The sequence below is a fragment of the Sarcophilus harrisii genome, chromosome 2 (genome assembly GCF_902635505.1).
Source record: "Sarcophilus harrisii chromosome 2, mSarHar1.11, whole genome shotgun sequence".
NCBI lineage: Eukaryota > Metazoa > Chordata > Mammalia > Dasyuromorphia > Dasyuridae > Sarcophilus > Sarcophilus harrisii.
In genome coordinates, this window is record NC_045427.1 from 641,374,169 (window position 1) to 641,387,500 (window position 13,332).

The following is a 13,332-nucleotide window of genomic DNA, read 5'->3' on the forward strand; positions in this document are numbered from 1 at the left end:
AAGGGACTAGATTATAATCAAATGGTTGTATGTACCAGAGGCAGAATTCAAACTACCCCAAAACTAGGGTGATTGTTCTTTCTACTATACCATAGCCCCTCTCTACTGAAGCCTAAAGAGGTAGTTCTTCTTCCTGGTCTTACTGTATTTTAACTGAATGGTGCTGAGTACTCTCCATAACTGAGGTAAAGTACAATGAAATCAGGGTGTTGGACTTAGCCAAGTGTTTGAACTTAGTTTCTTCCTTTTACTGACTGTTAAACGTTAGGACCACCTGAGAGTCTCTTGACTTAACATTCTGTAATTTGCTCTGGTCTCCAAGTCCTTCTATCTTCCCATTTACCCTTTATACTTACATTAGGTCATTGGTATCATGTTAATTATCATTTGATGATTACTTCCTTTCCAAACATTTTTGAGGATGATTAAAAATAATTACTGATTCATTGAATTGGTACAAAGTAATTATAGATCACTGTTAAACCCTACCCCCCCCCCCAGAAACTTGTTGAATGTATAGGGAAGTCATGGTCTCAAAAATCCTAGAATTTGAGTGGGAAGTGATATGGTACAGTGGAAAGAAGGCCAAGTACAAATCAAAGTTCTCTCACATGTTACCTAGGAGATCATGAACATCTCTGGACCTTCAAATTCTTTATCTGTAAAATGAATGGGTTGGAATAAATGGTCTCAGAGGTCCTTTTTAGTTCTAGAATTTAGATCTTATGAGATGAGATGATCTCAGAGGCCATTTAGATCTACTCTAGAAAAGAATATTTTCTAGGTGTCACTCTGCTTAGAGATTTCCAGTGAGAAGCCTGGAATTCCTGTCTATAGTGTTTATTTCTTTTCCACTCATTCTATAACTCTTTCAAATATAACTTTTATTTTTACCACTGTTTCCTAAAACTGAATGTGCATTGAAGCATAATATAATCACCTTTTTGTTGTTGTTATTTTCTTTCTTGTACTTTTTTCCTCTTTTGGTATGATTTTTCTTGCACAAGAGGACAAATATGGAAATCCGTATAAAAGGATTGTACCTAGTTAACCTATATTAGATTGATTACTGTCTTGAAGAAGTGAGAGGTAAAGGATGGAGGCAGAAAAATTTAGAACACAAAGTTTTACAAAAACAAATGTTGAAAACTATTTTTACATGCATTTGGAAAAATGAAATACTATTAAAACTATTCCCTAGATACAAGTAGATAAAGCTTTGTAGAATGGGGGGATGGGAGATGGGGTGGGGGTGGTATCCACTAAGTATTCTCCTGTATCCAACACTCCTTCTTTATTGTGATACTATCTCTACTTTTCTTAGCATTTATCACTTAGTCATTCTTTTGTCTCCAGTCACCCATTTTGTCATTAACTGATATCTAATTTATAGTAGTGATGAACTATAGGTGATCTTTATGTCTTCATCAGAGGTTCCCTATAGAAATGCCATAGGGTCATTCCCTATAGAAGGTAGGGTTCTTGGGCAGGGGAGATTTCATTTTGCTTTATTTCCCTATATTTCTATATTCATCCTCAGAAGAGTTTTACTGAAAAATCATTGGGAGTAGAATCAGAACGATGTCTTCTGTTTCTTTTGCACATTCTAAGGTGTTCTACATAAAATAAACACTCAAGCCATTAATATCTAGCTAACATATTATTTTGAAGTTGAAATACATGAGAAAAATGTTTTCTATATACTTTACTAGTTTGGGATTTGAATTAGAGGTTAATATGAGTATCATTTTTGAGTGTGAACTATCTATTTGCTATGAATTGATTCATAATAATCTCATCCTATATGCTAGGTCAGAAGTTAAATAAATCACAGGCATTTCCAACTAATAAATTTACAGGAGCCACTATTAACATTATTTCCCAGAGCTAGGTTCACAGGTGTAGAATACATACAATGTGTAGAACACCTTAAAAAGATTCCAATCCATCAACTTTTTGCTTACCTTTCTATCTTTTGCACAGATTCCTCATAATTTCTCATATATCATAATTGTACCTGCCTCATTAGGCAAAAACATTTCATAGTAAGACAGTTAAAATTTACTCTAAACCACCAGTCCAAAATACCCTTTTCAGAAAATTCTGGTTTTTTTAAAGATACAGCCACAGTAGCAGGAATCTCTGTAAGAGAAGCTAATAAAACATAACTGGGTGTTTATTTTCAAAGAAACAAAGGCAAATCTGAAATAGTCTTTGTTTTCTAGTGGCTTATATTTTATCATTGTCTGTGCCCTTAGAAAGTATCCTAACAGACCTATCTTGTGTTTACAGTACAACATTTTGTCTGCCCTTCATCTGTGACGTCTAAAGGGTTCATCAGTTTATTCTTCTGCCAGTACAGTGCTGACTTGTGGAACATTGGAATCAGCCTCTTCATCCAGGATGGGCCTTTTCTGGTCCTTCGTCTCATTCTAATGATCTATTTTAAAGTGATCAACCAGATGCTGGTATTCTTTGCGGCGAAGAACTTCCTTGTCGTGATATTGCAGCTTTATCGTTTAACTGTACTGGTGCTGGACGTTCAGGCTTCCCTGAGGAAGCAGCAGCAAAGTCTGAAAGGAGAGGACAGCTTGCTGAGTCAACCTGGGGAATGTGGACTTTCACTCAGGATCAGAGATGATGAGGTCACAGAAGACGCTTCTATTCCTTTAGAGGACTCCCAAGGGACAGGGGAAATTTGTTGAATTCAGAGACTATGTCTTCACAATAATAAGCTATTTTAGCAATCTGCCAAGCATTTATTAAGTACTCTGTGTGTTGGACACTTGGGAAACAAAAAGAATCCCTGACTACAAGAAGTTTATATTCTACTGGAAAATAAACTTCTGCAAAGTTAGATCTTTTAACTTCTGAGACTTGTTATAGTATCTGAATGGAAGTCATTTTGGCTCAGTTTTTCCCAATCTTAACTTTGTTTAAAGATTAAAAAAAAGAAGAAGAAAAGATTTTGAAGAATCATCAAGAGATTTATTTTTAAATGACTAGAATGGATGAAGACTCTTTGTCTGATTGCTATCCTTCTAAGTTTCATCTGATGGAATCAGAAAGTATCAGTTTGGAGATACAAAAGCTTTGAATACATGTGAACAATATATGGAGGTGTTGTCAGGGGTTTTGGTTACATGTCCTTGGAAAATAGTGCATAGAAAGATGAAATATCAAAAAGATCGCCTGAAAATACAGAGCCTTGGACTTTGTCTCTAGCAGCAGACTAAGAAGACTAAGAAGTCTCCTTTTCCATTTCTACCATGTTCTTGTGATATAAAAGGTTACATTCAGTGAATGCAGAACAGATGAAAGAAAGAAAAAAAGGTTATAAAATCATGTCATTGTGGGCAAAATGCCCATTTATAGCAGCACAGGTCATCCCAGGAAAAAAAAATCTTGCTACTGGACCTGGAAATTCTCAAGAAATATTATGATAATAGTTGGACACAATTTAGTGAGACCCCTTTATTTTACATTCATCCCCATCCTGTCCAATGGTTCCGTAAAAAATGCCATGTCAGGTGAAACGATATTACAGGGGCTGAAATCCCATGGCAACAATATCAAAAATGGATATTTGGCCAGAGAGTGTTACAGTGAATTTTCTCTGTGTCATGGCATAATTAGGGTATAAATTGTCAATGATATTGTCACCTTACCTGAAATGGGTGTAATTACATCCATTTTAGTATCGGAAGCACTGGTTCTCCCCCCAAAAAAGTGGCTCTTTCTGTTCTCTACACTCTTGGAAGTATACAGCCATGAGGCTTCCTAATTATAGATTATGGTTGGTTTATAAGGGCTGGCTGAGTCCAACCCACTTATTTTACAGATTAGGAGACTGAGTACCTGAAAGATCATAAGATCTCCAGAGGGCCTTAAGGTCATCAAGCTTAGGCCTTACATTTTGGAATGGAAACCAAGAGAAATGAACTGCCCAAGATTATAAGCTATAAACATCAGAGTTTGGATTTAAGCTCAAATCTTCAGAATGAAGATCAATACTATAGACCTTGTTTGCCTTACTGAGTGATGACAAAGAATGTTGAATATAAAAGGTAGCTTTGATGTATCATTTTTGTGTTGTTTTATTTGATCCTCACAATGATCTGTGAGGTAGGTGCTGTAAGTATTTCTTCTATAGAGGAAGAAACTGAGGCAAATGTTTGCCTAATTCACCCTGAATCAGCTACTGACATGTATGAGGCAAGATTTTCAAATCTTGTTCCCTCAGGTCTTCCTTACTCTAAATGCACTGCCCCACCTGCCTGACTAGGATTTCACATTTTTCTGGAGCCCCTGTGGTCTTCTGGGTCACTACCACCACAAGAGAATAACACTGAAGTTCCTTCTGAACCACCATTTCCAAGTGCTTTTTTACCCTAGGCTGATGGTAATGTAGGTTGGGGCAGATCTTAACCCAGCCAGCAAATTAGAAAAAGCCAATCAGAACCATATGCAATGTCATTTCTTCTCCCCCAATCCCATCCCCGCCAAGAAATGAGTTTCATTTCTCTAACTTAGAAACATCTGCCTTATTTCTTTCATATACCTGCATACCTTTCTGCATGGCTGATCTTGGAGACTTTTCCAATAATTAGCCTACATTTTAATATGTTGCATTCTTAACAATGAGAGGAAATCGCAATAAATGCAGATGTTACTTCAATTTGAGCCTTAACTTCCTAATCATTATAAGTGCCCTAAATCAATATGGATTGCCTTATGGGGTAATGAACTATCTGCTTTTGTACATGGTGAGAGTTTTTGCATTAGGTTGTATTAGACTCTCGTAATGGAGACACAGGTAATCGAGTCAGAATCAAAAATGGAGAGCTGGAGTGGAGGCCAGAGTTCATCTTGATTTGATAGAAATAGAAATTGAGACCACCAGAGAGGAAGGGATTACTCCAAATTATAATATTAAAGAGAAGAGTTGATATTCAAATTCATGTTGTCCAATTCCAAAGATAGACCCTCTTTCTGGGCTATGCTACTTATTCCCTGAGTGACCTTCCTCAAGAGATTTCACCATCAGCCTGTTTCCTCTTTTGGAGTCTGATAAGTCTGGACTAGATGAATCTTAAGCCCCAGATCTAAATCTCTGTTGCTATGAATGTAGTGATAACATGTTGTGCTTTTGGATAACTTTTGTTAAAAGTCTAAAGTAATTTGTAATTTTTTTCTTGCCTATATTGTCATAGGTTAAGGTGGGCTTTAGAACTAAGGCATGAGGTGAATTTGAATTGGGCTTGAGGACTTTATCTTGAATTCTCCCTACAATGTGACATGTGGACATGTTAGAGAAAGTTTTTAGAAATTCATGTTTTATCACCTAATTCCATCCCAAGTCCTTATTTGCTCTCAGATATATGTTTCTCTTCTCTCTCTTCTCTGTCTCTCCCTCTCTTTGCTTCTCTCTGTCACTCTCTCTCCCTTCTTTCTCCCCCTTTCCCTCTTCTCCTTCTCTATTTTCTTATTTAAACATGAGGATGTACTTACACATGAAACTAATGGATGCATTTATAATCTTCCATATTAATTTTAGGAGTGAGAATATAATATTTATGTGAATATAAGGAACTCATCAACTTCAAAAAGCAAGATGTTTACAATGACTAGCTAATCACTGAAGGCCAAGTAGTAGCTCTTTTTTCTAAAAAAGCCTGTGTGCATTTGGGTTCCACGTTGCATATTTTCCTCCATCTCTTGTAAGCTGGGTGTTATTGTGGATTTGCTCCTGGCATTATTTTCACATTTAAATATTTTCTTCCAGGAAAACAAGCATTGACTCTCCAAAAATAGATTCAGTCTGAAGAAGGGTATGACTGGTGTAAGCATATTTTCAGATGGATCCCAATCGGAGACTTGGCAAGGCTTTCTGAATGGGTTTTTAGAGCTTAAATAAGGCATCTGATCATTGGCCCTCTTCTGGAGGGTTTGCAAGGGCTGGGGGAAGGGAGTATTGCCCAGGATGCCAGCTTGTCTGGAGTGCTGGAGGACATACAAGGAAGAAAAATGAGATCAAGTGGGTAAAATATTTTGCAAATTCTAAAAGGGACTTTGTTCATCTCATTCTTAACTTTGCCAATTACTATTATAGTTTTTGTTGTTGTTGTTGCTGGTTATTATTATGGTGCCCAACATCAATCTGGTATTGCATAGTGGCACAAACCTGGAGAGAATGTACACAGTGACTTGGAGGTAGGGTGGATAGGGCACTGGATCGGGAGTCAGAAAGACCTGTTTTCCAATATTGCCTTATTAGCTGTGTGATCCTGGGGGAGTTAGTTAACCTTTCAACCTCAGCTTTCTGATCCACAAAATGGGAATATGATCTTATAGGGTTGTTGTGATATGTGTATATACATATACATACATACATACATATATATATCATATGTTGTGATATGTATATACATAACTTATATGTATATATATCTTTTGTAAAATCTTCCAGTACTATTTAAATTGTTACAATTAATATTACCAACCTCCTCAAGCCTTAGTTTCATTATCTATTTTAATAAAAAGAAATGGGATTAATAATAGCACTTACTTAACAGGGTTATTGTAAAGCTCAAAGAATATAATTGACATAATAGTGTTTTGTACTTAATCAACCAAAAAGCACAGTATGTACTGTGCTATCAATTGGGGAAACAGGTAAAAAAACTCGATTCTTATCCTCTGGGGTCTCAGAACTTACCAAAGTAAATATACTAATCAACCAACAAACATTTATTGTCTTTGCTGTTTGCAGAGACACAAAGGAAAAAAAAAACCAAAAACAGTTGCTTGAAAGATTATATAAATATCTGCTATGATTATTCTCCCATGGGAAAATCCAAACATGCTATACCACTTTGGGATGAGTAAGTTCATACCTACATTAGTCATGTTTTTCTTTGGAAATAGAAATAGGAATAAATGGAAAGGGACAAGTAGCATCCATTGGGTATAGATATACCTGGGAGGGATGAGTAGTTCAGTGAACAGTGCTTAGGATTTGAAATTAGGAAAATCTGAGTTCAAATTCTGCCTTGGATGCTCACTATCTGTGTGCTAATGAGTAAGTCCCCCTCTTCCTCAGTTTCCTCACCTGTAAGAATATTAGTAGTTCTTGACATACTCAGTAGTAGTTGCAAGATTCAGAGTTGAGAATGCTTACAAGGCAGTTTTTTAAAATTAAATCTATAAATTTTAAATAAAAACCTTTTTTACTTTGCCAAATTTAAAGTATAATAAAATGTCTGTTATTATTTTGTTCCTAAAAAACAACCTGGGACTGATAATTTTGCTTTGTTCTCCCTTCTTGTAAATATATTACTATATTGGGAGAAAATAAGATAAAACACAAGAGGCAGTGGGATGCCATGGATGCAAAGCTGGGAAGACCCGGGTTCAAATTGTATTTCTGAGCTATGGGATGATGAATAAGTCACTTACTCTCTAATCAGAGAATCAAGAGAGGGAGAACTTAAAGGCTCTTATAAGCCATTTAGCCCAACCCGTTCATTTTACTGATGAGGCAACTGAGATTCATAGAAGTTAAGTGGCTTTTTCAAGGTCACACTGGGACCTTATAGAATTGGGAGTCCTGCTCAAGTCCTGATGCTCCAATCCTGATGGTCTTTCCACCACACTGCACTACAGTGCCCCAAGCCACTCTCCAGGACAAGAAATATCATGCGGGTTGTTCTTCTGTACTAGTGGAGAAACAGACCACCTGGATGAAATCTCAGATTAGGACCAAAAAAGCGGACAGGCAGCTTCTCATCAATTGGTATTTTTAATTTTGTTTTTATTTCAACTGTGTTGGGGGCAGAATAAACACAGCAGTGATTTTTATTGGCCTATAACTTTAGGATCATCCTACATAATGGAGTTTTATGCATCAAGTCTTCTCTGCACTTGGGGTTTACCCATCAGTTCAGTGTTGTGATTAACTGCTGGCTGGTATCAGCTCTGTAAAAACTAACAGCTGACACTTAGAAAGAGCTTTATTGTTGTAAAGTGCTTTGTATTTGCTTATTCCCATCTTCTCCCTGCGCATGTAAGGTAGGTCATGCACATATTATTATTTTTATTTTACATAGAAGTAAACTGAGGCTCAGAGGGAAAGAAGCTTGTGTGGGATCACACAGTTGTGACTTGTTGGGAACGTAACTTGAACTCAAGTTCTAAAACTACTAGAGCTCTTTCCACTACTTGGGTTGGCAGGGCCCCAAGACATGGTAGCTGTACAGTAGAATTCAGGATTTAAATATTTATTATCCTTTCCTAACTACTGAAAAGACCCTTGTGGACAAGTATACAATGGCACTTTCACCATTGGGCCGTAATACAAGTCTATATTTGGGGCCAACACTGCAAAATATTTTTTTAAACTCCCTTCTCCATTTCTAGGTGACTCATTAGCTCCCTGATGGAAGTATTAACGAAGAGCTCATTGACTCATTGGGTCATAGATTTAGAGAACGACAGGACCTAAGGCATCATTAATTTAATCCCCTAACTTTATAGATAAGAAAACTGAGGGACTAAGAGGGGTTACACAGTAAGTTTATGGGGTACAATATGAATACAGAAAAGCCATATTACCAACACTTCTGTCTCTTTCACTCTGCCCTCTCTCTGTCTTTCTCTCTCCCTCTGTCTTTTTCTCTGTCTCTCTGCACCCCCGTCTCTGTCTTTCCTTCTGTCTCTCTCTATTTCTGTCTTTCTGTCTCTATCTCTCTCTATCTCTGTGACTCTTTCCTATCTAAATCCAGGAAAACAAGATAGTTCTTCTTTTGATGGATATAATATCAACCTTGAAATGCAACAATTAAAAATTTGAACTTTGAGTCATGAGCAAATGGAGCATCATGGGGCTAGAATCAGAAGCACAAGTACTGGCCTGGCACACAGCAAGCATTGAAATACTGTATGTTGATTGGTTGTTTGGAAGGGAACTAGTTAGTTCAACCCCACTCTTTTTATAGATGAGTAAACTGAAGACCCGCCTAATGTCACCTAATGTTTGTTTCCCAAGTTAAAAGTGGCAAAAATACAATTTGAAGCCACATTCTTGCACTGCAAATATAACACAATGGTTAGCACAATGCTGGATACTAGGAGCTTAAAAACTTCTTGTTGACTGACTGACAGTCCTCATTGTACCCCTGGTGATACCTCCATTTTTTACTTCTAGTTGCTATATTTAATATTCATAATGTCGCAAACCATGTTATCTGAACCATCCCACCCTAGGTTAAAGTGGCCTAGTAGGGGAGGTTTCTAATTTTTGGTTTTAAACAGATTTCTTCCATCCAATAAGTGCCTTAAGAAAACATCCCATGGATATTTGGATAGTGAACTGATCAAGACTGGAATATCATGGATCTGTCATGCCAGGATAACTTTTCTTTCTGGAATGTTTTAAAAGAAGACAAGATCAACAAATCTACTGCCATGTCAGATTAACAAAAAATTATTTTTTTATTCTTTTCAAATTTAAAAGATGTACACCCATGGGTGAATATCCACCCACTTTGAGTTATTTATATAACTTTCTCCATTTGACCTTTGTAGTTTGCTACATGCATTAAAATATTTTATATAAAATATTTATCTTAGCATCTTTTTCTGTCTGTCTTCCTGCCTCTGACCTATGTGATAATTCAGCTTTAGTGGGGGTCAGCATGGGGGGGTGAGGTTGGGGGTGGAGTCTGAGCTCTCCTTAGCCATAACAGAATCATCTGATTGACAAATGGATTTGTTTCTGCTTCAGCCTTGACCTTGTTGTTGATATCTATGGCCCGTTTTCAATAGAGGTATAATTTGCTTTGCTTATTAAAAAAAAAACAATGAAGGATGTTTTTCCAGAGGAAAAAAAATGATAGGATTTATGTCCTCCAGCCTTTTAAACCATTTTTTGTTTCTAAGATGAATCCTAACTGAAAAGTGGCCAAGTTCCATTTCTATTTGAAAGGAAGTGAGCTATCAAGGGAACTATGTTTCACCTTAGGTTGACATTGTTATCAATGTCTTGGATAAAACTCATGCTTAGTAAATTTGCAAATGATACAAAACTGGGAGAGACAGAGAGAAACAGAGAGAGATAGAGAAAGAGTCTGAAAATAACCTGACAGGTTTGAACATTGAGATGCATCTTAAAAGAAGAAATTTGCTAGGGACAAATGTCATCTTAGTCTTGTGTTCAAAAAACTCATCATCACAAAGACAAGATGGGTAAAGCATGAATGGTCAGCAATTGCAAAACAAAAGTGTGTGGCTCATGGATGGAAGCTCATCAATGTGAGACAGGAACCAAATCAACTAATGGACTCTCATTCTATGTTATCCATGTTGAAGCATTAGCTCTATTGTACACTGGCCAAGTCAGGCCACTCATGGAAAGCTGGGTTGCATTCATTAAGGGCATCATGATTTAGGAAGAATATTGCTAAGCTAGAGAGTGTTCAGAAGAGACCAACAAAATGGTGAAGGTTCCCATTTTATGTCATCTAAGGATTAGCTTTTGGCCTGAAGAAGAGAATACTTAGCAGGAACATGGTACCCATGAGAATCTGCTTTTTCTTCCCCGCTTCTAACAAAGTCAAATCTATCCTTAAACTCTTATATGCTCCAAACCAGATTCCTTATCGTTTCTCTTTCAATCGCCCCCCTTCTCTCTTCCCTATTATTGTAGAGGGAGACACCATTCTCCTAACCCTCAGATTTTTAGCCTAGTGGTGATCCTGGACTCCATTATCTCTCGTGGCTATATCCAATCTATTGCCAAGTCCTGTCAATTTTTATCTTTTCTACCTCTCAAATATGACTTTTTTTTTCCTTTGACACTGCCACCACTTAGCCAAAGACCGCCCCCCTCACCATTTGTGCCTAAGCTCCTGCAATAGCAGAGGGAGGACCTGCCCATCTCAAGTCTTTCCCTACTCCAATCCATCCTTCCTTCGTCCACCAGTCATCTTCCAACCACTTCAGTTCCCCCATTCGAATAAACTCCAGAGATTTCCTGTGGCCTCCAGGATCAAATACAAAACACTCTATTTGATATTCATAGTTGTTTTTAAGCTATCTCCTTCCTACCTTTCTGGTCTTCTTTCTTCATGACATTTGCTCTTCAGTCCTGTGATGCTGATCTCCCGGCTGTCCCACGAAAAAGATACTTGGATTTCCATCATTTCTGGAATTATTTCTCTCTGTCTATCTATTCTAAATGCAGGGAGCTGTGTATATTTATGTAAACACAGAAGAATATTTGGTATTCATTGGTGTGTACATCCACATGTATCATCTGCATATAAACACATGTATGTGTGTAACAACAAAACCAATATGTATGTGTATGTAAATAAAACATAAGGCATTTGGGGACTAGCTATAATGCAGGGCATCAGGAAATACTTCATGTAGAAGGTGATGTCTGACCTTCAACTTGAAGGAAATAAAACATTCTGTAAGGTAGAAGTAAAGAGGGAGAGTATTAGGCATGGAACACTGCCAGTGCAAAGACCCAGAAATGGCCCCTATGGGATCAACAGTTCCTAATTCCCAGAGCCTTGACCAAAATCATATTGGCTTTTTCCTTTTTTCTTCATTCCTTTCTTTTTTCCTACTTTTTTCCTTCCTTCCTTCCTTCTTTCTCCTTTCCTTCCTTCCTCCCTCCCTCCCTCCTTTTCTCTCTCTTTCTTTTTCTTTCTTTCTTTCTTTTTCTTTCTTTCTTTCTTCCTTCCTTCCTTTCTTACTTTCTTTTTTCTTTCTCTCTTTTTCCTTCCTTTCTTTCTTCTTCCCTCCTTCCCTTTCTCTCTCCCCCTTCCTCTTTCCTCCCTTTTTCTCTCTGTCTCTTTCTGTCTGTTTCTCTCTTTCTTTTTTTTGCCACTATATTACCCTGCTGGCCTACTAAAACCTGAACTTTGTCAGATACCCCGCTTTCTACATTTACTTCCTCCAATTGTACTTGGGAAATTGATTTCTGAATCCAAGTATAAAGTGTTACATTTAGCTCTTTGAGTGGCATCTTGTTAGATTCAGCTCAGTGCTCTAGCCTGTCAAGGGATTTTTGTATCCTGATTCTATGGCTTGGGGTATTCACAATCACTTCCATTTTTGTGTCATCTACAGACTTGATGAGCATGCATCTATGCCTCTATCCAAATCATTGATATAAAAATATTAAACAGCATAGAGTCAAGGAGAGATCCCTAGTGTTCTCCACTGGGGACCCCTCACTTCACCATAAACTATTCACAGCTTCTCGTAGTGTCTGCCCATTCAATTAATTTCAAATGCCTACAATTATATTATCTTTTAATCCATACCTCTCTACCCTTTCCATAAAGCTTTTATTTATGCGTTATTCAAAACTTACCCAAGGTCAGCCAGGTAATGAGTGAGGAACCCAGAATTTGAATCCAGAATCTTCTCTTTCCAAGTCCACTATTCTTGTCACTTCACCATAACTTCCCTGGGTCACACACATAGGCAAGAGTAGGACCAGGATTTTGACAAGGGTCCTTTTTCCTCTGGACAATCCTGCTTCTAGCCAATGCTCCCTTTTTATTTCAAGGAAAAGTCATTATGTGCCCAGGGCTAAATGTGTGCATTTCAGTGAAAAAGTTGAAAAAAAATGAGTTTGTGGATAAAAAATAGAAATACATATTCATATCCCTCGTCTATTTTACTCATTCAGTTTCTAGGCAGTATTTTTTTTCTACACTATATTTAACTTGCCTTAGTAACAACATCTATCCATGCCAGAAGGTCACATCCCAGGATTCAGCTTTCCATGTGTTATGGTCTTTATATTCACAAACCAGCAAGCTTAAACTCCCCACGCACCACTTTTCCTTTTTACTACTACATTTGCTTATTAATATGTGCAAAGGGAGCAACTGATTCATCAATAAATAGATATTAGGATAATTGATCTACATTTTCCCACATAATATTTTAGGAAGGAGAACTGAGGATTAAACACTGGGTGCCCACTTCCATTTGGTATAGTGATACTGTCACATTTGGAGGAATGCCAACTTTTCTTATCATTTCTCTGATTGGTCAAATAAGGAAATCAAAGTCTCTCCCTATGTCAGTCCACTACCATAAACACCGAGAGTTCTAGTGCACAAAGCCCACAATTAGACCAAACATCTGTCTATTTTACCCAGCACCTCCCAGTTTGAAACTGCCCATTACCACACCAGTAACTAGGCCAGGTGACTGGGACTTTATCCAGGGCCCTGAAATTTAAAGATGGCTGACAACAACAGGACTTTTCAGCAGGTAGAAACATCGGAGCTTAGGACCTGGTTA

At 37.4% G+C, this 13,332-nt stretch overlaps 1 protein-coding gene and 1 long non-coding RNA gene across 2 annotated transcripts in view; one reads left to right on the forward strand and one right to left on the reverse strand.

Moving 5' to 3' along the window:
- Positions 1–5,448, forward strand: part of TMEM26 (transmembrane protein 26) — a 58,619-nt gene extending 53,171 nt beyond the window's left edge. The window contains exon 6 of the mRNA XM_003755059.3: positions 2,293–5,448. Within this exon, the coding sequence (XP_003755107.1) occupies positions 2,293–2,705 (413 nt within the window). The 3' untranslated portion in view covers positions 2,706–5,448. The remainder of the gene's footprint in view (positions 1–2,292) is intronic.
- LOC116421992 overlaps positions 2,214–13,332 on the reverse strand; it is a 64,898-nt gene continuing 53,779 nt past the window's right edge. Inside the window, exons 2-4 of the long non-coding RNA XR_004232597.1 lie at positions 12,389–12,484; positions 11,107–11,474; positions 2,214–2,573 (exon numbers count right to left, since the gene is read on the reverse strand). This is a non-coding gene — a long non-coding RNA (uncharacterized LOC116421992). The remainder of the gene's footprint in view (positions 2,574–11,106; positions 11,475–12,388; positions 12,485–13,332) is intronic.